Source organism: Brassica napus, chromosome A4, assembly GCF_020379485.1.
Source record: "Brassica napus cultivar Da-Ae chromosome A4, Da-Ae, whole genome shotgun sequence".
In the NCBI taxonomy this organism is placed as follows: domain Eukaryota; kingdom Viridiplantae; phylum Streptophyta; class Magnoliopsida; order Brassicales; family Brassicaceae; genus Brassica; species Brassica napus.
In genome coordinates, this window is record NC_063437.1 from 9,291,576 (window position 1) to 9,316,299 (window position 24,724).

General features: G+C 31.4%; 3 protein-coding genes across 3 annotated transcripts; 2 read left to right on the forward strand and 1 right to left on the reverse strand.

Moving 5' to 3' along the window:
* The first annotated feature begins 2,348 nt into the window (after positions 1–2,348).
* On the forward strand, positions 2,349–4,958 carry LOC106448228 (zinc finger BED domain-containing protein DAYSLEEPER-like). Its single transcript, XM_013890145.3, has 2 exons — positions 2,349–2,498; positions 2,830–4,958. The coding sequence occupies exon 2, from the start codon at positions 2,835–2,837 to the stop codon at positions 4,776–4,778; it is 1,944 nt and encodes a 647-aa protein (XP_013745599.2). The 5' UTR covers positions 2,349–2,498; positions 2,830–2,834; the 3' UTR covers positions 4,779–4,958.
* Positions 4,959–5,803: 845 nt separating this feature from the next.
* LOC106445950 (UDP-glucose 6-dehydrogenase 4-like) lies at positions 5,804–8,040 on the forward strand. Its single transcript, XM_013887607.3, has 2 exons — positions 5,804–5,934; positions 6,385–8,040. The coding sequence occupies exon 2, from the start codon at positions 6,401–6,403 to the stop codon at positions 7,841–7,843; it is 1,443 nt and encodes a 480-aa protein (XP_013743061.2). The 5' UTR covers positions 5,804–5,934; positions 6,385–6,400; the 3' UTR covers positions 7,844–8,040.
* A 1,447-nt stretch (positions 8,041–9,487) lies between these two features.
* LOC106445951 (phenolic glucoside malonyltransferase 1) lies at positions 9,488–11,161 on the reverse strand. Its single transcript, XM_013887608.3, has one exon. The coding sequence runs from the start codon at positions 11,020–11,022 to the stop codon at positions 9,637–9,639; it is 1,386 nt and encodes a 461-aa protein (XP_013743062.2). The 5' UTR covers positions 11,023–11,161; the 3' UTR covers positions 9,488–9,636.
* Between the last annotated feature and the right edge of the window lie 13,563 nt (positions 11,162–24,724).

Sequence of the window (24,724 nt, forward strand, 5' to 3'; positions counted from 1 at the left end):
TGTAAAACTTTATTTGATATTATTTTTAAAAGAGTGTTTGATGACGAACATGATACTAAAAATTATTTAATTAACAAAAAAGTGTAAAATTAGTATTGATACCAATTGTAAAAATAGCAATTTTAAAAAATATTTATTAATAACTAAAAATAATTATTTGATAGCAATAATGTTTTTATGAAATTCTAAAGAGAAGATAATTGTAATAGGTTATATGATAGTAATTTACTTTTTCTAAAATCTTAAACAAAATTATGAGAGAGTATTTAATATATTTTTTTAAATTGTAAATAAAAAGGATATTTATAAAATAGAATGTTTTCAATTTAAAAAAAAGCCTAGCAAAATAAATTTTTTTAAAGACTTATTTAATAAAACATTAAATTAGTACATAATAATATGTATAATGTTGCATTGATTTGATTAGTGTATTTAACTTTCATTTATTTTTTACTTTTCATTTCCTATTTCGAATTGTGTTCAGTTTAAATGTTTAAGTATATTATTTTTTCTAATCCTTAATATAAAGTTTATAACAACTCATCTATGCACCATGATTATAAAATACAAATATTAACTTGAATTTACGTGTGAAGACATTTTAATTATAAAATAAATCTCAAACAACATATGCAAGAAACAATCATAATCTATATATATAAAGAAATGTTCGCCTCTCTCCCGTGAAGCCACGTCATCAATTCGTGCGTTCTGGGAGTGACACGTGTCCCATTTTATATTTAGGGCCAAAATAAATGAATGCAGTTAAGGGTAATTGAACCTAGCACCTCTAGCACTGGTAATTTCTCTTAGAACCACTAGGCTAAAGTCACTTTTTATAAATATGTGGCCGCGAAAATACTTATTATCGTGTCAGCTGGAAGCCCATGCTTCTTCTGCTTGTGACCAGGGCCGACACTGAACTGACGTCAAGATAAAGATCGTGAAGTTAAAAACTTTGCTCCAAACAATTTTGCAATGTTTCCAACCGTTATAACTTGATGCATATAATATATATCAAAATATATTTGTTGTACACGCTTTTATTAGTTTTGCTTTTAAAAGAATGTATTTACAGTTATAAATGTTTTGTGCCAGTAAAGTAATGGTTGAAAAATATCTATATATATGTCATTTTAAAATAACACCCAACTTCTATATATAGTCAATACATATGTCCATGTTATATTCTAGACTAAATATTTTTTTTTTTAAAATATAGAAAACAATTTTTTTAGTCTACAAGCAAATGTTGTAGAGCAAGTATGCATTATACAAAATAATATATATATCTAAAATCCATACACAAAAACATAAAAGTTGTTATAGGTCTCTTTTTGACACATGCACACTCCACTATGAATAAGAATTAAAAAAAAAACAGTATTGTCATCAAACTTTATCACAAATCCACATTTGTACATCTATAATTATGAGTTGGACAATTAGTTAATTTGATACAATACCAAAACAAGAATAATCGAAAAACAACTATACCACCGCATACTAATAAGTAAGACATAACAGATAACCAAATTCTTGAATCTTAAAATAAATTTCAACTCGAGCATTTAGTGAATATCAAATTAACTAATATCCCGTCCGTAAGGCGGGCCAACTCTAGTACCATAATAAAATGATTTATTATTTTATGGTTTTTATTAAATTAATAAAACATCAAACAAAAACCCGTTGCAACGGGCTCAAGAAATATTGATAAAGCAGAAACTATTTACATTAGAAATAATCACGAAAGATATAACTTCACATTTGCAAAATTTGATGATTGGCTCCTCTCATTGATGCATATAAATCTTCTTCTTCACCCGATCATTATTATCTTTTTAAGCTACATCCTTCAAAAATACAAACATGATGTTCAAAAAAGCTTAGCGGACAGTGGTCAACACAGCGTCTAGAACTATCGAGCGATCGTCGACATTATTATTTAAAGTTTTAAACGGTCTAATCAATTATAAATTATAGTAATATATTCAATATATACAATGTTTATATTAAATATTATTATCTATTAATGATAAAATTCTTATTATTTTATCTTCATAAGAATCTATGATATAATATATTAATTATTATTATTTTTGATCAATAAATTATAAATTATATATTATTAAATATTAATTATTTAGGTTGTTTAGAAGATAATTGCCACGGTTTTAGGAGGTTTAGAGCGTTAAGCGTCGCCAAAAGCCGCTTTAGAATACTGCGCAAACAAGACACATCGTTAATAACCAAATCTAGACCAAAAAGCGAAGTGCTAGACCTCATAAGCGTTGTTAAGTTATCAATGGGCTGTAATTGAAAAAGCCCAATAACTAACCCAAAAGCTCTGTTAAAAGAACTTTTTCTCGACCTATTAATTGTTATTGACCTAACAAATTATCTCTTTACCTTGTGCTTTCTTCCAGACCAAAGCCTCTCGGGTTTCTCAAGCCCAAACAGATCTGGACATAGCGTTTTCTTCCTCGAGCTCGAAGGTAATGTTTCCGACCTTGATTTTAATTTCGACTTAAAATTGTTTGTTCTTCGCGCAATTATTTCGAAACAGATCTGCAACTAATCCGAACCCGTCAACAATATATTTACTCATGAAGGTTTTTCAAAATTGTTTTAATTATAAGTTGATAAAGGCCGTCTCGGATCTGTAATAATCTGGGCTCTAGTTCATGTCTAATCGATTTCAAAAGTCCCAGATCTGTTCTTGCCGGATCTACGCTAAGAGCTTGGAAACACCGATTTTACCCTCCCCCAATAATATTGATTAAACGCTGCGTTTTGTGTCTTTTTGTTTTTGTTCATTCTCTGTAGCCAAGATGGAGACAGCAATGGAGGTGTACAATGACGTTGAGATGAGCACACCACCGATCAAGCGACGCAAGAAGAAGTCAAAGGTGTGGGAACACTTCACCATCGGTGTTACAGAGCCTGGTTGCAGAAGGGCTTTCTGCAAGGGCTGTAACCAGAGCTTTGCTTACAGCAGCGGCACCAAAGTGGCTGGGACCAGCCACCTCAAGCGTCACATCGACAAAGGGACTTGCCCTGCGCTTCTTCATCATACCCATGACAACAATGACAACGACAACAGCCAACCGATGATGACGACTCCCAAGAGTGACCACACACCGAGAAGGCGTTACCGGACCCAGAACACTTACGTTCCGTTTGACCAGGACAAGTGTCGCCACGAGATTGCTAAGATGATCATCATGCATGACTACCCTCTTCACATGGTTGAGCATCCAGGGTTCGTCTCCTTCGTGCAGGCTCTTCACCCTCAGTTCGACAATGTGAGCTTCAACAACGTGCAAGGAGACTGTGTGGCGACTTACCTCTCCGAGAAGCAGAATGTCATCAAGTCTCTGGAAGGGATCCCTGGACGCTTGTGTCTCACGCTGGACATGTGGACGTCCAAGCTCACTCTTGGCTATGTGTTTATCACCGGTCACTTCATTGACAGTGACTGGAAGATACAGAAGAAGCTTCTCAATGTTCTGATGGAGCCCTATCCAGAATCTGAAGAAGCATTGAGTCTTGCTGTTTCCAACTGTGTTTCTGAGTGGGGTCTGGAGGGGAAGCTGTTCTCTGTTGCCTTCAACCATCCCGCGAGCAAAACTGCAGTTGAGAACATCAGATCTCTACTCTGTGTCAGGAACCCTGGAGTACTGGATGGTCAGTTGGTGATAGGGAACTGTGTTGCAAGAACATTCAGTGGCCTTGCTAAAGATGTTCTTGATAAAGGCAAAGATGTGATCAAGAAGATCAGGGACAGTGTGAAGCACGTGAAGACCTCGGAGTCTCACGAGGAGAGGTTTGTTGAGCTAAAGGAGCAGCTTCAAGTTCCTAGCGACAAGGTGCTCTGTCTTGATGATAAGACGCAGTGGAACACAACGTATAACATGCTTGTGGCTGCTTCGGAGTTGAAGGAAGTGTTCTCTTGCTTAGACACTGCTGATCCTGACTTCAAGCAACCTCCTTCAGCAGAAGACTGGATGCACGTGGAGAGTCTTTGCACATTCCTGAAGCCTCTTTACGAAGCAGCCTCCACTCTTCAGTCTAGTGGAAACCCTTCTGCTGTGACCTTCTTCCATGAAGTGTGGAAGACACAGTCTGATCTCTCTCGGGCCATAGCAGGAGAGGATCCTTACGTTGCTGGTATAGCTAAAACCATGAAGGAGAAGGTCGACAAGTACTGGAGAGAGTGTAGCTTGGTTTTGGCAATGGCCGTTGTGATGGATCCTCGGTTCAAGATGAAGCTGGTGGAGTTCAGCTTCTCCAAGATATTCGGAGAAGACGCTGGGAAGAACATCAAGACCGTGGACGACGGGATCCACGAGCTCTTCAACGAGTACATGGCACTCCCTGCGCCGCTAAAACCAGCATCCGAAGCAGACGGGCTGTCTGATTTCGACAACTACATATTGGAGACAACGGGGCAGAACCTCAAGTCAGAGCTGGACCAGTACCTCGACGAAACGTTGCTTCCCAGGGTTCAGGAGTTTGATGTCCTCGACTGGTGGAAACAGAACAAGCTCAAGTACCCAACATTGTGCAAGATGGCTAGAGACATCCTCTCCATCCCGGTCTCCGCTGCAGCCTTCGACTATGTGTTTGACATGGAACCGAGGGAGATGGATGAGTACAAGACGTCACTGAGGCCTGAGACTGTGGAGGCGCTGATTTGCGCCAGGGAATGGCTTCTTGAGAGCGATGCTTCTTCTCAGCAAATGTCGAGTGCTGTTGTCAACGCTGAAGCCTAGGGTGGGGCTTTGCTTTCTGTATCATAATCCATGTTGTTTTCTACTACTTGAGCATTGGACTTTGCTTTGTTTATCTCTAATCTTTGCTGTTTCCTACCTACTTGAGCATTGGGACTTTGCTTCGTTTTATCTCTAATCCTTGTTGTATTCTACTATTTAATTAGATGGTGCTTCCTTTAAGATGCTTAGTTAAATTTATACTATAATTCTTTAAAATGTCTACTGCAATTTGGATGGGCTGTGGATAGGACGTTCAATGTGCTCAGCGTATGCGTCAAACCAAGTGTTAAGACTGTTTGTGCATGTTTCCTTTGAAGCTGCACTTATGATGAACCCTAATTGGTCAAAGAATCAAGTTTTAGAAGAAACTTGTTGGTCAGACCTGGAATTTTTACAGAGGTTAATGCATCCTGAATACTTGCAAAACGAACCGGGATTGATCTTGTCGGCATTTTACCTACCATGGACTTGTAGATGTGAAAAAATTTCGTTTACTTCGGTTTCGATTTTGGTTAGTTCCGTTCGGTTATTTTGATTAGTTCGGTTCAGAATTTCGGTCAAGGTTGGTGCTGTTTGAAATTTATTTAGAAAACCGAACTAACCGATTCTCGAACCAAACCGAAATTCGAATATTTTTTTACTAAACTAACCGAACTTTTCGTTTCGGTTCGGTTCGGTTAAAAATCTCTAAGCCCTAGATGTGGCTAAAGGTTACTTATGGTTTACGAAGCTGAAATCTTTACCCAAAGAGGTAAGCCAACAACAACACATTTCTCAGTTTGAGTGAGCACCGTCAAACCATAATAAGCTGTCTTCGTCGTCTGCAGATTTTTCATAAACTTGTTTTTTTTCTAACTGCAAATGTGTTGCTTTGCTAGTGAGCTCGTCGTGCACACCCTTCATGATGGATGGATGTATCATAAGCATGGCCTACTTTCATCAGGGGCATTCTCGTCATTTCATATAATACTTCCAACGTACTCTGCGTTCACCCTTGCGTGTGATTAAATGGTTGTCCCACCATAAGTTAGCATGTCAAAAGGGGTAAAATCGGAAATGTGTCTCCTATAAATATCTCCCCTCTCTTCTTTCTTCTTCGTTGAAACTTCATTCTCCTCTTCCAAGAGAACATCTTCTTCGCTGCTAATCTCCCAAGGTATCGTCGATCTATCTTTTCACCGATTCCTTTCAATCTCTAAGCTCCATTTTCAATTTGCTCTTCTCGCGAGGTAGTTGATTCTTAGCTGATCTCTGAATCGCTGATTGATAATCTCTCAGATCTTAGAGATCGGATCTGTATGTGTTTGAAATCTAATCAATAACGCTCGAATGTATAGATCTCTTGTAAATTTAGCTAGATTGTGTTTAGATCAAATTGAATCGTGAGTGATCTCTTGCTTGCATATAAACTCCAGATCTGATCCGTTTCTGGCTTTGATTTTGAATCACGAATGTGGATCTTTGTTGCTATTCGATCTATAGCAGCTTTGATTCGACGACTACAGAGGGAGATTGATTTGGACTCTTTGAGTGTTGCTATGCGATCTTGATCTGTATCGAAATTGGTATGAATGTTGTTATGAAGTTTTTATTCGATTATTTGCAGAGAGTGTTTGAAAAAGATGGTGAAGATCTGTTGTATTGGAGCTGGATATGTTGGTGGTCCAACGATGGCTGTGATTGCACTCAAATGCCCACACGTTGAAGTAGCAGTCGTTGACATCTCTGTTCCACGTATCAACGCATGGAACAGTGACCAGCTTCCCATCTACGAGCCTGGCCTTGAAGACATCGTCAAGCAATGCAGAGGCAAGAACCTCTTCTTCAGCACCGACGTTGAGAAGCACGTCAGAGAAGCTGATATCGTCTTCGTCTCTGTCAACACACCCACGAAAACCACTGGTCTTGGAGCTGGCAAAGCCGCCGATCTCACTTACTGGGAGAGTGCTGCTCGTATGATTGCTGACGTGTCCGTTTCCGACAAGATCGTGGTTGAGAAATCGACTGTGCCCGTGAAAACAGCTGAAGCCATCGAGAAGATCTTGATGCATAACAGCAAAGGGATCAAGTTTCAGATCCTTTCGAATCCTGAGTTTCTCGCGGAAGGAACTGCGATCAGTGATCTTTTCAACCCTGACCGTGTTCTCATCGGAGGGCGAGAGACACCTGAAGGTTTCAAAGCTGTTCAGACGCTTAAGGAAGTGTATGCAAACTGGGTTCCTGAGGGCCAGATCATCACGACCAATCTCTGGTCCGCCGAGCTTTCAAAGCTAGCTGCAAACGCTTTCTTGGCTCAGAGGATTTCATCAGTCAACGCCATGTCGGCTCTGTGTGAATCCACCGGAGCTGATGTCACTCAAGTGGCCTACGCTGTCGGTACTGATTCGAGAATCGGTCCCAAGTTCTTGAACGCTAGTGTTGGATTCGGAGGCTCTTGTTTCCAGAAGGACATTCTCAATCTGGTCTACATCTGTCAGTGCAACGGACTTCCAGAAGTTGCTGAGTACTGGAAACAAGTGATCAAGATCAACGATTACCAGAAGAACCGATTCGTGAACAGAATCGTCTCCTCTATGTTCAACACAGTCTCCAACAAGAAGGTTGCTATCCTCGGATTTGCGTTCAAGAAAGACACGGGTGACACGAGGGAGACACCAGCCATTGACGTGTGCAAAGGTTTGTTGGGAGACAAAGCGCAGATCAGCATCTATGATCCTCAAGTCACTGAAGAGCAGATTCAGAGAGACCTTTCGATGAAAAAGTTCGACTGGGACCATCCGCTACACTTGCAGCCGATGAGCCCGACCACGGTGAAACAAGTGAGTGTGAAATGGGACGCGTATGAAGCTACTAAAGACGCGCATGCGGTTTGCGTTTTGACTGAGTGGGATGAGTTCAAGTCTTTGGACTACCAGAAGATCTTTGACAACATGCAGAAACCAGCTTTTATCTTCGATGGAAGAAACGTTCTGAATGTGGACAAGTTGAGAGAGATTGGTTTCATCGTTTACTCCATTGGTAAGCCACTTGATGCATGGGTTAAGGACATGCCTGCTTTTGTCTGAATGAGAAGAAGGTAATAATAATGATAATAATTTGGCTGATTCTTTGTTTCTTACGTTTTTGTTGTTTGTGGTTTTGTTTCGTTTTACAGTTTGTTACTCTTTAATTGTGTGTTTCAAATTTTGTCAAAGAGACGACTTTGTACTCGATATGGTTGCATCATTTTGTTATTTTGTTAGAAAACAATAATGTTTACTTTCTTTAAAATCCAAATACATCTTATTTTTAAGTCTAGGATTCACTGATTCAGATTCAGATCACTTATTGCAAACTGTAGCTTCCAAATTCTTGTAGTTTTAGTAATAACATGAGTTTTGTTTTTAATTCACTATTGTTTTTAGTTCATATATGGATCCGTCTCAATCTTTTAATCTTTTAATATGCACTAGATTTTGACCCGTGCAACCGCACGGGTGTTTGTTTTCACTTTTCTATACATAAATTATTGTTTTAGAACATAAGTTGTATATATTTTTAATATTAATCATATACTTAAATATTTATATAACTATTTCAAATACAATAATTTTATAATTTACATATTATAATTAATTAATTGTTTTTGTATTTAATTTATGCTAAATTCTGACCCGTCTTTCAAAACTGGATTTCTTTTTACCAATATGTTTATGCTTATTCATTTTATATAATTTATTATTGTATATATAAAAGTCTAAGATATGTTAATTTTTAGACATGTATTATATAGTTTGTTAATTTTAAGCTGTTCTATCATCATATTATATTTTAAATAAATATTTTATATTTATGAAAATAAAATTTATAAATTTATCAATTGAATATACTTTTATCATATTTATTTAAGTATAATAATTGTATTTTAACATGATCATGACTATAAAGTGGGTAAAATAGGATATAATTTATTTATTTCTTATTTTATAAACGATAACTTAAAATATATTAAATTATTGTTAAAATACTTTTACACATATTTATTAGAATTTTTAAATATAATATATAAATATATATTATATTTAAAATGAAAATACATTATGATTAAAGTAGTTGCAAAGATTTTATATTATAACCTTACAAAAATACATATTAATTTTTATGCATGTATTATATATTTTGCTTAATCCATCTTACCAACATATTAGATTTTATTTTTGAACATAAATATTTTATACTTATGAAAATAAAATTTATAAAATTTATAAATTTAATACAATTTTATTATACTTAGCTCAATATAATAATTTTCTTTTAATATGATTGATTATGATTATATAATATATAAAATATTACAGAATTTTTTATTTTTTATTTTATAAATGATTACTGAATTTATTAATGTATAATAATAATTCAAATTAATTTCCAAATTAATGAAAAATATTTAAATATAATTTCGAAAATGAAAATCTTGTAAAAATCTTTTAAAACAGATTTGTTAGATTTTTAAAATAAATATATTTATATTTTAAATAAAAAGATATCAAAAGATATTATGATTAAAGTATTTTAAAGATTCTATGTATTATTATTCTTAATAAAATACATTTAATAAGATTTCTAAGTGATGGTCCAAATAAAAAAAATCACACATGAAAAAAGTCATGACTTCTCTTTTAATATATAAGATAATTTTTTTTTGTAAGCATAAAATTTATATATCAAAATTTACTCCAACAAAAATTTGCAATAAGCTGAAACCCTTAGAATTGATTACAACTGCTATTACTGAAAACACTAACTCAGTTTTAGTTTAATTATTATTCAATTCCTTAAAAAAAAAATGACAGAAAGGAAATTTTAAAAGGAAAATGATTTAGCCTTTTAATCCCTCAGGAAGCAAATAAATCAAATTCTCCATTTCGTGTTTCTGGAGAGAAAAGCCAAGCTCCACACCACCAATCCCATCTCTACCGTCCGCCATAGAAATCACTTCCCCTTGATCGATGGACACAATCGCAACCCTCTCCGGTTTACCCCACCCGAAATCTAACCCGTATACTCCAAACCGGCTTGACCCGGAAGCAGAAATAAGCTGCGCTCCTGGTGGAAGACTTGAATTCGCTGCAAAAATCTCTGGAATATTTGACGACACCGTTTCATCCAACTCCTCAACCGAATCGCTAACCATTCTCGCCGCATTCAAGAACCCTTCTTCACCCATAAACGTCTCCGCCGTTAACTTCATATTAAACGACGCCGAAAGGCAGTTCCCGAAATAATTCGAAGGGATCGGCGGATCAAGAAGGCTTCGACAGTCCACCGAGAACACGTACCCGATTGGTCTCTTCGGATCTCCGCCACGAGCTCTGACTAAACAAGTAAACGCGTACGAGAACGTAACCACAAACGTCGACAATCGAAGCTCTTTGGGTGACGAGGACGCAGACGATTCTCTCTTGAGTCGCTCTCGAAGCGTTTGGATATCTTCACGAGTGAGATCGAGAGTGAATCGGACGACGTCGGGACTAGGCTCCGGCGTCGGAAGAATCTTTAAGCTCTTCACGTTGCCGTCGGAGATGATTTTGAGTTTAGACTTCCAGTGATTCATAACCTCCGTTTCGATATCGTTCGGATCTTTTATGACCGTACGATCGTAAATCGGGGTTAGATCCTGCGGTAATAAAGAAGCGTTTACCGTTTGGTCTTGTTGGAGTTTGCATGTGTAGGCCCATGATTTGAGGAACATGGTTGTCGTTTTTCCATCTAAAACGGCATGGTGTGCAGCTACACCGACGCAAAATCCTTGGTTTGGAAAAAGCGTGACTTGAAACGACACAGCAGAGGCTGATTCGTCGGAGGTTCGTAACTCGGGCACCAATGGGTACAACTCGGTTGTGGGGAACGGTTTGTTTCCGGTTAACAGTGAGAAATCGGCTTTTGACTCGGCTATGGTGAATGAAACGCCGTCGTTTGGGGAGTAGACTAGGGTTGGTTTTTTGTCGAGTGAGTCCCAGACGAGTTTCCCAGCGAGTGGGAGGTAGTGAGAGAGGGATGAGGAAAGAGAGGACTTGAGATTGGGTACGATGACCGAGTCGAAGAAAGGGCGCGTTACGTCCGTAAGTCGGTAGAAGATGACTCGTTCGACGGGGTGGAGTTTGTACCAGATTAGGTCAAAGAAAGTGAGCGGGAGAGTGAGTGACTCGGACGAGTCAGACGGGGTGACTCGTGACACGTCGATGACGTTAAGCGAAGAAACCATTTCTTTTGGAGATTTCTTTTGTGGTGACAGATAACTGATGATGAGTGCGTATAGATTGTAGAGAAATTCAGTTGTGTGAACAAAATAAATTATAATCGTTATTTATTTTCCACCGACTGAATTTATCACCAACCAAAAATCTCAGTAACCTAAAATTGACTTTTGTCTATTGTATTAAAAACGTGTCAGAAAGAAATAAGAAATTTCTTTCACCCTCAGTTATGCGATCAATAAGGTGTTTTTTCCACCATAATAAAATTTTTAAATTTAAATTATATTTAAAAATTATATTTATTATTGTTTTATATTCTATTATTTATCATCGATATTTTAATATAAATGTTGATTAATTTAACATAAAATTAAAATTAAGAAAACCAATGAATTTTATTTTTTCAAAATTATATTTAAAAATAGATATGTAATCTTCAAAATTATAATTTTTAGATAGATGTCTTATCTGTTTCTTTTGGATAAAAATATATTAAATCAACTTGTATAAAATTAGTAAAAATATGATATGAAGTTGTATAATTATCAAAAAATAAAATTAAATGTTATTTCTAAAATTTGTAGATGTATAAAAGAAACTAATAATATTACGATTAAAATTTTATAATTTTTTTTAAATTGTAAATTTTGAAAGTTGTTTTCTTAACAAAATTATATAATTATGAAAACTAGAAATAAATAATATTTTAAAATTTCTAAAATTTTATTATATATATTATTATATTATTTGATGTCATATTTACTTAATGACGATGTATATTTTACTACTATATTGTAAAAAGTTTACCAAAAATATAAATAATCATTAATTGTATTTATCTATATCACATTTAATTATGAGTCATGTCATGATTTCTTATGTGTCATGTCATATTTATTTAGGAGTTTTTTGGATTTATCCCCTCTAGATAAATGTATAGATAAAAAATCATCAATAATATTTTATTATTTCATATTTCATACTTAAAAAAATAAATAATAATAAGTATTTGTCAAGTTATGTTATGTTTGAAAAATAAAAAGATAAAAATAAATAAAAAAATAGTTGTTACAAAAAGAATATTGTAAAGCATGATCAACTAATATAACAATTTTTTGTCATTTATATTATTAAAATAAAATTATTATAAAAATATAATATAAAAAATTGTTAGACCTATTCATTTTTTGGAACTTAATCCATTATATACAACTAAATTTATAACGATATATATAATATATATATGCGTATGAACCTAATGCATTATGATGGGGCCGCTAAGATAAGAAACTGACCACTCCTATTATTTCCAAACCCAAACATATCATAAACTAGTGGTATTCCGGCGCTACGCGCCGGTTCATATGTTTCATTCTTACATGAATTTACAATTTATTTTATGGTCTTAGTGAATAGAGTATGTTCGAAAATATGAAAATGAAAATATGTTGAAAGAGAATGATATTTTTTCTGATCTATTTAAGTGGTTAGCGACTATAAGGTATTACTTTGTTTTGAAGTAGATTAGTTCAAAGTGGAATAGTATAAGTTGTAACTAATCGATTTAATAAAAGTGAATAAAAAGCCGATAATCGTAAAAAGGTTAATTTAGTTAAAATTTAAACATAAAGTAAAGTTAATATTTTATTTAAAGAACATATTTATACGGTTAAGTATCATGTGGTCAGTATATAGACGGAACAATTTTTGAATTTTTATTTTTATTAAGTACCAAATAGTACCTACAGGCGGGTGAACAAATGAGCAAATAATATAAATATTATTTAAAATTTAGCAAACTTTTGAAATTTTAATTTATTTTAATTTAAAATAGTATTAAATTTTTACTATTTGTTGTTTTTTTCAAGGAATTTCTATCTCTTTTATTATTCCATTTATAGATTATATACTTGTTCGACCATTAATGTGTTTCATGCAAATGAATTTGTTTTAAATTTTTAAATGTTTTTCTAATTTGACTATGGTGGTCCCAAATATTTCTTGACATTGATAACCGAGTAGTAATTGATTAGCTAGACAAACTTAACTTATTAAAAGCAGTGACATGGTTTAAGAAAAATGTCTTAGTTCATAGAAAGTGTTTTTTTCTTTAAAAAAAAAAGCCTTCAATGCAATGTTCATGTGAGCGTGTCTTCGTAGTCAATAACAATTATCATTATATATATACCTAGAACCAAATCTTTAGTTATATCATAATTCTTTGTCTTCTTACTCTAATCACTCAGTATCATGTTTTGAAACACTATCTAAGAAGACCTGTTGTTGTCGCAGTGATTATAGTGATTATAGTCAGTCAAAGATTTTTGTATCACATATACTATAATAACTTACACCTGTATCTTTTAGTGATTATAGTCAGTCAATGATATCACAGATTAACATGAAAACCGATTTTAAACGTGTTTTTTTTCCTTGTCTGTAAACAATACGACAACATGTTAAAAAACTGATGATACATCTTTAATCAAAGTGAAGCTTTGCTGTGAGACGAACTTTTAAATGGAGAAAAACATTGTTCATAAACAGCAGCCAAAGATGAGATGATAAATGATTTTTGCTTAGGTTATATGAATCCTTTGTATGGGTATTATAATAGTTTGATGCTTTGGACTCTGCCAGGTTGATTTCAAGGAATTATATTTGGTGAGCGATGCTTATGGTGATCATTTCAAATAATCAAAGCTGCCATATTAACCGCCCGTTTGTTTTAGCTCTGAATTTGTCAAAATTAAGAAGTTGTGAGGATTCCCAAAAAAAAGATGAAGTTGTGACTATATCAATTTGACCAATCAGATGTATATTGATCGTAAAGACAGCACTCGAAGTTGGTAAAGTGTATTTTCTAAATGCTGAATCGTATTTATTACAATAAACCATAACAAAAGATTACTCATACGAAAAGGAGGTCTCTTACAACATTTTCCAATTAAAATAAATATATTACATGTTTGAATGGCATAAATTACATGGGAACAACATCTAAAGACTTTGAAACACAGAGAAGAAGAGACCAACCTCAACTCAGATCTTAAGTTCTCCTTGTTGCTACTACCCCCGTGACGTTTGAGCTCACCTTTTATATGTGGTATAGCAGGCGGCCCGCGGGACGGTTGATATAAGAACGGTTGATATAAGAACTTGTAATTCATGCATTATGGACGTGAGACCCTTGACTTTTAATTAACCAGCGAGCAACATGTCATGAGGGAGACTAAGCTTTTCCACTTGCATGTACGGTCCTAACTTAATCCTGGTGCGTGACTGACATCTAATTCTATGCCCAAAAGCTTGAAAGTCAACATGAGATCGAAAATTTTCAACATATTTAGTTCAGTTTGTCCTTGAGAAACTATATGAGACAGAATGACTGCACATAATTGGTGTTTATTAGAAACTATTGTTGTGACAATAGTGCTGTAACTTAACAGGAAGACCGAGAGAGATATGTTCTATGAGCTGATACTATACGTCTGCTCCAAAATAAAATGTAACTAAACAGGAAGATAGAGACAAGAAAAAAAAACTGACCTATGTGGCTCATCTTTGAAATAAAAGAAAAAGAATGTCAGGAGAGGAATTTGATAATCACCATGGGGTATGATACAGATTATAACATCAAGGCAAATTCAAACGCAGTTATCACAAAGAAGTCAGCTCCTGTAGGTGCAACACTTGAGCCAAAATAAAAATACGTAAGTGTAACTTATCGACATGCCAGTGAGTGTGAAGAAAACTCTTTGCGTTAGCCAATGATATGAAGAATACAGAGGAAGCACCATTAAAGTTTGCTCCTTTACGAAAGAAAGAAACATAAATTTGTAAGTTCTTTTGGATTAATAAATAAACATTTACATTGAAATTCGTGAAAATAGAGGAAGCAAAATGGACAAACCAAGTGTGTTGACCTTATTGCCATGAAGAGAGAAAGAAACACAGAGCTGTGATTGTGAGAAAAAACAAATGAAAGAACAAAATAACTTGTATTAGGAAAGTTTAAAGTTAATAGGAAAGAAGGAAGGAACTTGGAGCTATGATAGCGAGCAAAAAATATTAACCTCGTTGTGATGAAGTGTTTGTGATAATTCCTCTCTTACTTCACTCTCTGCTCTAAAAATATATTCCTTTTCAAGTGCTTATTGAGCTTCTCCTGCCTAAATACCAATGCGAATCATAGGGAGTGAGATTTAGAAAGAAAATTAAATTGGCTTTGAGATCTCCATCAAGCAAAAGGAAGATATCAAATACCTTCATAAATATCAATTTATCTAAGCATCGTGTTCTTGGCAAGAATATTGTCTACTCATGTAGCAATTAACAACCTTTGGCTGACTCCTTATTATGAACCGATGAATACTGAAATGAAAAGCCAAATTATTTATAACCTTAAAATAGAGATCAACATATTTATAGATTGACAAATCAAGTATAACTCACCAATATTCATCGATCTATGAAGCCTGATATCCTAAATTAGTGTAACAAAATCCAGTGGCCAGAACCAGTGGTGAAGCATCAATCTAAGGTCTTCAACCCACATGCAGAAATATCAATCATCGGAATTCACCATAGTTGGAGTTGATGTTTGACAGAGAGCCACCTTTACGGATTTCGTACCGGTGGGACTATTCATCGCAGACAACAAACACATTTATAGGTGGAGCTTCAGTCGGATGGATGCTAATGGCGATTTAATGCGAGAGAGTGGGAGAAGTGGTGCTAACCACATGAATGCTTGGATTAATGTATCTGAAAGAGTAACTGAAGCCGTTTCACAGAGGGTGTTAGGATTTGGTGAGATCAGAAGGAACACGGCGACTGGACTTATGATCTCCTCCGTCAAATTAAAACAAACCCTAAATAATTGGGCCAGTATGAAAAATCATTTATAGGCTCAATAAATATCATAATTTACACAATACGTAACATAACTCAGCGAAAAAAACAAAATTTGATGTTCTATAAAATTCATGCCAGGTGGCACAATTTGCCCCAGTCTAAAATTTGAAGTGGAGGCCTAAGGAGAGAGAAAAGTCTCCTTTATTGTATAAGATTTGAATGCGATAGCACCAAAATAATTGCGTTTAATGTACTTGGTTATGTAAATGTGGCCCTAGCCGTCAGAGGGAAAGAAAAAAGGATATTTTTTGTGTGCTTACGCCAGTGGCTTTCATAGCAACGGCACTAGAATTTTTCTTTCAATGGTTTTATCTTCCTTGTTTTCTAGTATTATGGTTTTACTTTGGTGGTATCTTTCCAAGTTTACTGGGATATTTTCATTTTTACCGATTTTTGTAATCTGAAATACATTCGTTTTGCTCCAATCTTTGTTATTATGATTATCGCAGATTATTCGATGGGTTCTAGAACACACTTTTTGGAAGATATCTCTTCTGAAACATTTTTAACCAAAGAAAAAAATCTATTTTTAGCTAAAGAACTTTTATTGTGTAGGTAATGAAGATGATTGCAGCCTGTTGTGATGCGGAAAAGCACTTCGATTGTCAAAAATCGAGGAATAAGATCATTCTGATATCAATGTTTTGGCAACATCCAACTAAACTTGTTTTCTCTTGTGATTTATCATTGATTTCTCTTCTAAGAGTATTTGTTAGATCATATTTTTCGACGGGTTAGATTATTTCTCAAGAGCTTGCTTTGGCTTTCTTGATCCAATGTATCATATCAAATTTTATGTTATTCATTTTGATAGACAATATCGAATAAAAGAACTTTTAGACAAAAAAAATAAAGATAATGTAAAAATTTAGGCATGTGATATTATAACCTCTTAAGTCCACCTCTTATTACAATTAGATCACAAGCAAACATATTCATGCTTTATATTATTAAATGTCTTTACCATCAGAAAATGATTATCTAACCATTTTTAACATGTCTATTGCTGATGTTTATTCTACGTATATACTTATTAGTTATCTAAAAATTATCTAATCTATTAAATTAGGCTCCTATAGTTGTATCTACTGTTAAAGGTTGTTATTAGGTTTTGGACACATTCAAAATCTTTCATTAATACTAAAACTACTTATCCTTTATATGTTAATTCTGGAGCACTAAAAACATGTTTTCGTAGCCACGTGTCATCATTATGATGATTTTTAGAATTTTTAAAAAAATAAATTGGTCCATATAAATATATATTATACTTTTTATTAAACTAAATTTGAAATTGATTAGTAGTATACAAAGAAATATTCTTAATTTCTTCATTAACTAAAAGCTACGAAATTACCTAATATGATTAACATTTATATGACAATTAATAATTATGAGTAATACATATTTTATATCCTCTCTATTTTTGTTTAATTTTATATTATTAAAAGAATTAAACAGTCATATTAAGCATATAGTAAAAAATAGATTTTTTCTTATATGTTGTATTTTAAACTTTTTTACCGACTATAAATTAATTAAAATTGTAAAAGTCCCACATTAAAATTTTTGTGATCAATGGTTTAACTTTTATTTCTTCAAGCAAGATATAAATGATCATAAATCGTATGAATATGAAGTCTCATCAATAAATATTCATATTATATATATGTATATTAATATCATTTAAATTAAATTATATACTATATTAATTTCAAAATTTTCATTGGTTTTTTTATAGATCTTAATATTAGATGATAACTTATGGAGAGTTAATAGTAAACAAATCGAGAGCAGAAAACATAATTTCCTTTCGTCAATTTACAATTGATGTTGCTTATCTGGTTTTGGTGATTAGTGTTAACCGCAAAATTCAATTTTATTTTGTGCATATCAATTCTTAAAAATAATTAAAATGAATTGTAATAAGTTAACTCTTCAAACAATGGTGATACATTTAAGGGATCAACATTTGTATTCGTCATTTTACAATCGATAAAGATTGTAGTGTTACAAAATGCTAAAATTATTTAATGAACAAAAATTAGTATAAAAAACTCACCCGCGCATGAGTGCAGGTTATCATCTAATATAACATATAACCAAATTACTTAATTTAAACCAACATCACATTAAACCATCATTCGGTTATCTACAGATAAAATAATAATACAAAATTCAAATCATTCGGTTTAGCTTCATTTCCATAAGTTGGTTTACTTTAGTCTTTCGGTGATTATCCGCACACATACGCGGGAATAAAATGCATATTCTAATAATTGTTGAATATGAAGTTTGACCATTCATAAGCCTTATATATATATATATATATATATATATTGTTATCTATTAAATGTGATTTTTACTCATATAGCTTTATGTTTTTTTTATCATTCATATGATTTTATGATCATTTGTATTTTATTATAAAAACAAAATAAACTATAAATCATAAAATTTTCAATGTGAGACTTTTAACAATTTTTGTTATTTATAGACGGTTTTAAAAATTCAAGATATAACATATACAAAAGATCTAAATTATTATTATATGGTTAATATGATTGTTTAATTTATTTTAATAATATAACATTAAAAATAATGGAAGATATGTAAATTATTGTCAAATCTTTATCATCAAAATCATTAGTTGGCGAATATATATTTTATTCATTTTTAGTAATTCTGTAGCTTTTATTTAAATAAAGAAGGAAACATAATAATTATAGACTATTAATTAATTTCATGGTTAGTTTAATAAAAAATATATAATATATGTTTAGTGGAACAACATATTTCTCTAGAGACTTTAAGAAACATTCTATTGATGACATGTGTCATAGTTAAAATGTTATAATGCTTCTCTTTTAATATATACTAGATCTCGATCCGCGCAACCGCGCAGATTTTTGTTTTCATTTATTTTTTATATAAATATTTTTTTTTCAATTCTAAATTGGTATATATTATAATATATATGTGTCTATCAATTTTTATAACATTACGGTATATTTTACATTGAATAGATTGTTTCAAACTTTCACATGTATTTGTATCTTCTTCTATATATATTTTTGGATTATTATTTCATTATAGTAATTATATATATAAATTAGTAAAATATTATTTTATTGTCACATTCAAAGATATTGTAACATTTCACAAATTTAGAAAGTTTTAAAAAATTATACTTTTCGTTTCATAGGTCTATATTATCGAGTAAATATAAACATTTAGTTTTTGTTTAATTTTTAAAATAAGATATATAGTTTAAAAATTTTTTTATTGGTTTAAAGTAGTAAAGATTAATCATTATTAGATAATATGATTTTTTTTATTTAAAAAATAAATCTTTATAGTTATAAAAGTTAACATCGATAAATATTTAAATATTTAACATATAGAGGTATAGTATTACAATATTAAATTATATCTATTTAGTTTATATTATCTATAAATCTAATGAATTATCTATTCTTTAAATCAAATTATTAATAGCCCAATAAAAATTTCTTGTAGGCCTAATATTTAAATGATAAAATTAGAAATTAAATATAACATGACTTTGTAGGAATAGATCTATTAGTTCTATTTTTAAAAAAAAATCACACATGAATCAAAGTTGTGACTTCTTTTTTAATATATAAAATAGGGGATATATATATATATATATTACTATCTCACACATACAATTAAACCATTCGACCAATATTTTTGGTTTTCTTTTATTTTTTGTTTAAGGATTTAACTTTTGGTTTTGTTTAGCACAAACATATAGTTTGAGCCACCTATAAACCACAACCAAATTTTGACGTTTCTTAAGAGATAATTGGCTTACTTTCTTACACATACAATTAAACAATCTGACATACATTTTAGTTTCATATATCATAAACATTTGGTTTAAGTTACCTATAAACCACAACCAACTTTTTGGTGTTTTTTTTTATCTTGCCTATATCACTTTAAGTTAATAATTGGCAACATTCACATTATTTGCTAGCTAGGATTGAATATCTAATTCACTACCTAGAAGTTTATGAAATTTGATATAAACACATTAACATCGTTAGCTATAACATTGCCATCTATTTATGGTTTACCTTACAAACTAGAAACTACCAATCGGTTATTTAAAAATTGCCAAACTGACATTTGAGAAATCATGTTAAATAGAATTTTGCAATTTTCACTTAAATTTCGAAAATACATATTCTCAAAAGGATATTAAACAAATGTTTTTAAATCATTGTGATGTATAATTAACTATAAATCAGTAAAATAGTTCCCGATAAATATTGAACAAATATTTTAATAAATTTAAAAGAAATAAACAATATAGTAAACTTTAAAATTTATATATTCTTAAATTTGTTTAAATTTTTTACTACCAGCTTCCATTGATATCTAATATTTTATATTAGTAACAATATCAAAGATAATTGGAGGGTGATTGGTTAGGTGGTATAAAGTGACTTTAGTTTTAATTTTTATCTACAACTTTAAATACTACCAATCATGTTTTATCTTGGTTTTTAAAGCTACAACCAAAAAACTAAAGCTACAGCAAAAACACACAAAAATGATTGTAAAAATCTTATTTTTTAAAGCTTCATCTTTGTAGCTGTAGGAAATTTTAAACCTACATCCTTTAAAGCTAAATAAAAAATCCTAAAGTAAATTTTATACAGTTACAGCTCAATTAGTTATCCTCAATATCTATCTATATATATATATAAAAAAATGTTTGTCTCCTTCCTGTTTCGTCATATCAGCGCCAGTCAAAAAGTCGAGTTCCCACAGCGTGCCACGTGCCACTTAAATGAATCTGTGCGTTTCATTAAACCAGTTTGTTATTTGCATGGGCCTTTGATTTTGCACGGTGTCCTGCTTTGTAAACCATGAAAATAGTTATTTCCGTTTGGGCTTTGTAAATGGGACTACGACACACCATTAACTCCCACGGTTTCTTTTCAAAAACACCACAGCTAATAATAGGCCATAAGTTACTTTCGGATATTATTCAAAGCCTCTCATCTCATCTGCACATCTTTTCCCAGTAGATGTCACACGATTATATATAAAAGATGTCACAAATTATATATCAGTTCTTTCGTTTCAGTAACTTTGAGAAAATACAAATTGGGCTTTTGATTTTTTTTTCCTTGGATTCTTTCGAGCTTTTATGAGTCCTATCAAAAATAATAGAGAAGACATGAGTTTTATTAAGAAGACTTTTTCTTTGTCAAGGAGACTTTTACAAAACAAAACAAAAAGATGGAGAGAGGGAGAGACTATTATTTAATATGGAGTTATTTTTAAAAATGTATATTTAGCATTGTAATCGTGCTTGATGTGATAATTAAGCCGAGGACTATTCAGGTTTTCATACTTAAATACAAAATTTCAAGGATAAACAGATAATTTTTTAGAACAAAAAAAAAACTAACTACAATATTTTGAAGTAATTCTCATGAAATTTGTTTTTTTTGTCACTAAACTCAAGTTAAAGAAATTAAAAAAAAAAAGAAAAATGGAAACCATAACCAATGATTAATAAAAAATCAAAACAAGTATTTTCATAAAACATAGTTTAAAAGTAGAGTCTAAAAGATATAACATAAAAAAATGAAAAAAATATTGAAAATACACCATATAATTACGAAAAATAAGTCAACAAACAATAATTTAGTGAGAATGCATAATCTAATTTATAATATATATAAACTTCCAAAATATCTAAATAAATCATAACAACAAAAGAAAAGGAAATACATTTGTGATATTATTTCTCATGTTTCATCAAACTCAGACCAGAGGAAAAATAACTATTCTCTCAAATATTTTTTTCTTTTGTGTGTACCAAACTAAAACCTTACAAAATTAATATGAAAATAGATGGAAAAGAACAAGAAGTGATTATACATAATCAAAATATTTTATTTTTAAACAATAAAATTATCTAATAAATTAAAAATAAAAATACCATCCATAGTACTATCACCAAGTATCGACACATTTAAAAAGAAGACGTCATAACATTGTTTCTTGAACTTTTATATTTAATCAAATAATTACAAAGTTCTGATTAACCACAATATAAAAAAAAATCTACAAAGAAAACATATTATAGTAGATGATCTCAATGAAATCAAACAAAACAAAGGAACACATCATTAAATAAAAAATATTATTTCTTTGTTCATGAACTATATAATTATGCAATTTAGTTAACTTTTCTTACGTTTTTGTGATCATTTGTCATATTTAATCAGAAATCACACAATTTCAATAGAAATTTAACAGTTTTTGGAGTAGTAAAATATAAGCAAGAATAAACATAAATCAATCATTTACAGTATAATATAAACACAAATAAATAATATATATTGTATAGTTTTAACCCAACAAAGCATTTGACTAATTTTCACTTATATATCAAGTTTTATAATAGAAATTTACTCTAGCTATTCTAATTATTTTTTATTTATAATCCCGCCCGTAGGGCGGACCGGCCCTAGTATTACAATATTTTGAATTTATGCTATAATCACAGTTTGGAATGAATATTTGATATTTGGTAATTTTTTAATTTATATATATATATATATATATATTTGAAATCATTAAAAGAATTATTTATATTATCTATTGTAAACACACGAATTTTATGTAGAGAATTTGTTATGAGATATCTGCAAATCCTATCGCATACATAATATTGATAATTATTTTACCAAGTTTGTTGAACAAACCATACTATAAGATCTTACCACAATTCACATACATCTGAATATTTTTAAGCATATACCAAATATTTTTTTTTTTTCATAATTCTAAAAACTAGTATTTATTAAAGAAACGGTTTACACTATAAATATAGACATATTTCTTTCATAAAACACGTTCTTACAACTATCAAACAGAAGAACACACTTTGATTCTTCTTCTCATTTTAATATTTCCAAAATTAAAACTGTATAGTTTTAGTGGTTTTGAACTCAACTTGCTGGGGTGAGATTAATTCTGCTACAGACATATGCAGGAGAAGCTTAAGAAGATTAAAAATGAATAGGTTCTGAGTAGAGCTGGGTTGCGGGTCAAACCCGCCCCGCTGACCCGCCAACCCGCGGGTAAACTGATTTTTTTTACTCAAAAAATTTGACCCGCTTGACCCGCAAGAAGAAAATATGAAATTCGCACCCACCCCGCTTAAACCCGCGGGTGATCCGCTAGACCCGCGGATAATATTAATAATATTAAAAATTATTAATTTAAATATTTTTTATTAAAAATAACAATAAAATTTAATATTTAAATATTTTTTATTAAAAATAATAATAAAATTTAATATTTTAAATAATTTTTATTAAAAATAATAAATATTAATCTATTTATAATTAAAATTAAATTATTTTTAAAAAATTTTCCATTTAAAAATAATATTTTTTTAAAAAAATCTTTTTTTTTTTAGTTTTTGCGGGTTGGCGGGTACCCGCACTGAATTTTGGCGGATCCGCACCCGCCCCGCATAAAAGTCACTCAACCCGCATCCGCACCCGCGAACCAAATTTTTCAAATCACTCAACCCGCACCCGCCCTGCAGCGGATCAAATGGGGCGGGGCCCGCGGATAATGATTCATATTCCCAGCACTAGTTCTGAGAAATTATGTTATAAAGTTTTTTACAAAAAAAAAATGTTGTCTGAGAAGTTTTTGATTTGTTGGGTTTTTTATATATCAATTTTTTGGGTTTTGAATATTTTAGTTTTATGTTGAATTTTTGGATACTTAATGTTTATTTTATTTACGTTGCTATAATCAATAAAATGGTGTTAACATTTCTTTGCTATAACAGGAAGCAGCATCTTGATAGATTGCAGTGCCTTCCCTGCCATAAGGCAGCTAAAGCTTGTGTTTTAGGCCACATATTAATCACAGTTTTTAAGGCCACATTGCAATAAAATGATCGTAGCTCAATGTCTAATGCAACATCTTTTTACTTTTTCTTTATTTCAGTGATGTGTTTTGTTTTGGACTTACGTTCCAATTTTCGTTGGTTAGCGACTTAGCGTGGTTATCTTATGAGTAATGTTTTTTCTTCTTTGTGTTAGTTTAGGCTTTTGCTACTATAACATTATCTTTTTCATTCGATTATTTAGATGTTTATCGCAATAAATTTTCATCTTTCATATATAGTTTTGACAGTTTTATAGTTTCTTTTTCAAGTTATTTTATCCTTTATTTTTATAAAATAACTAATATTTATTGATGATCTAAATTAATATACGTTTTTACAGAAGAAAATTTTCAAACAAAAGTTAACCACTATTATAAATATGCTTTAGGCCACCGAATTTTTTGGGACGGTTTTAATTTGTTTTTTCAGTCTATATGTCCAGGCTAGCCACGATGCTGAAATGGGTTTTGTTAGCAATTTAAAATAAATTTTAATATATCAATATTTATTTTGATTCAATTAGCTTAACGGATTTTGAATGGGTATTTTTATTAAGACCCGTTTATTAAAGGAGATTTTAGTTAAAGTAAACATATATTCTATTTACCGTTTACATAAATATATTTATTAAAAGTAATATCAATAATATTTTTCAAAGAATTTTTGAAAACAAAATCTGAGTTTTTCAGAAAAATATCAATTTTTTTTAAAAAAAATCAGTTAAACAGTTTTTTAGAAAAACACACTTCAATATATATTTTTAAATATATTTTATAAAAAATATTTAAACTACCTGAAATTATCGCCAATCTAAGTCGATCACTCCATTAAAT

Excerpts from the sequence above, each read along its gene's own strand:
- LOC106445950 (XM_013887607.3), top strand. The coding sequence starts at position 6,401 with ATGGTGAAGATCTGTTGTATTGGAGCTGGATATGTTGGTGGTCCAACG.
- LOC106448228 (XM_013890145.3), top strand. The coding sequence starts at position 2,835 with ATGGAGACAGCAATGGAGGTGTACAATGACGTTGAGATGAGCACACCA.
- LOC106445951 (XM_013887608.3), bottom strand. The coding sequence starts at position 11,022 with ATGGTTTCTTCGCTTAACGTCATCGACGTGTCACGAGTCACCCCGTCT.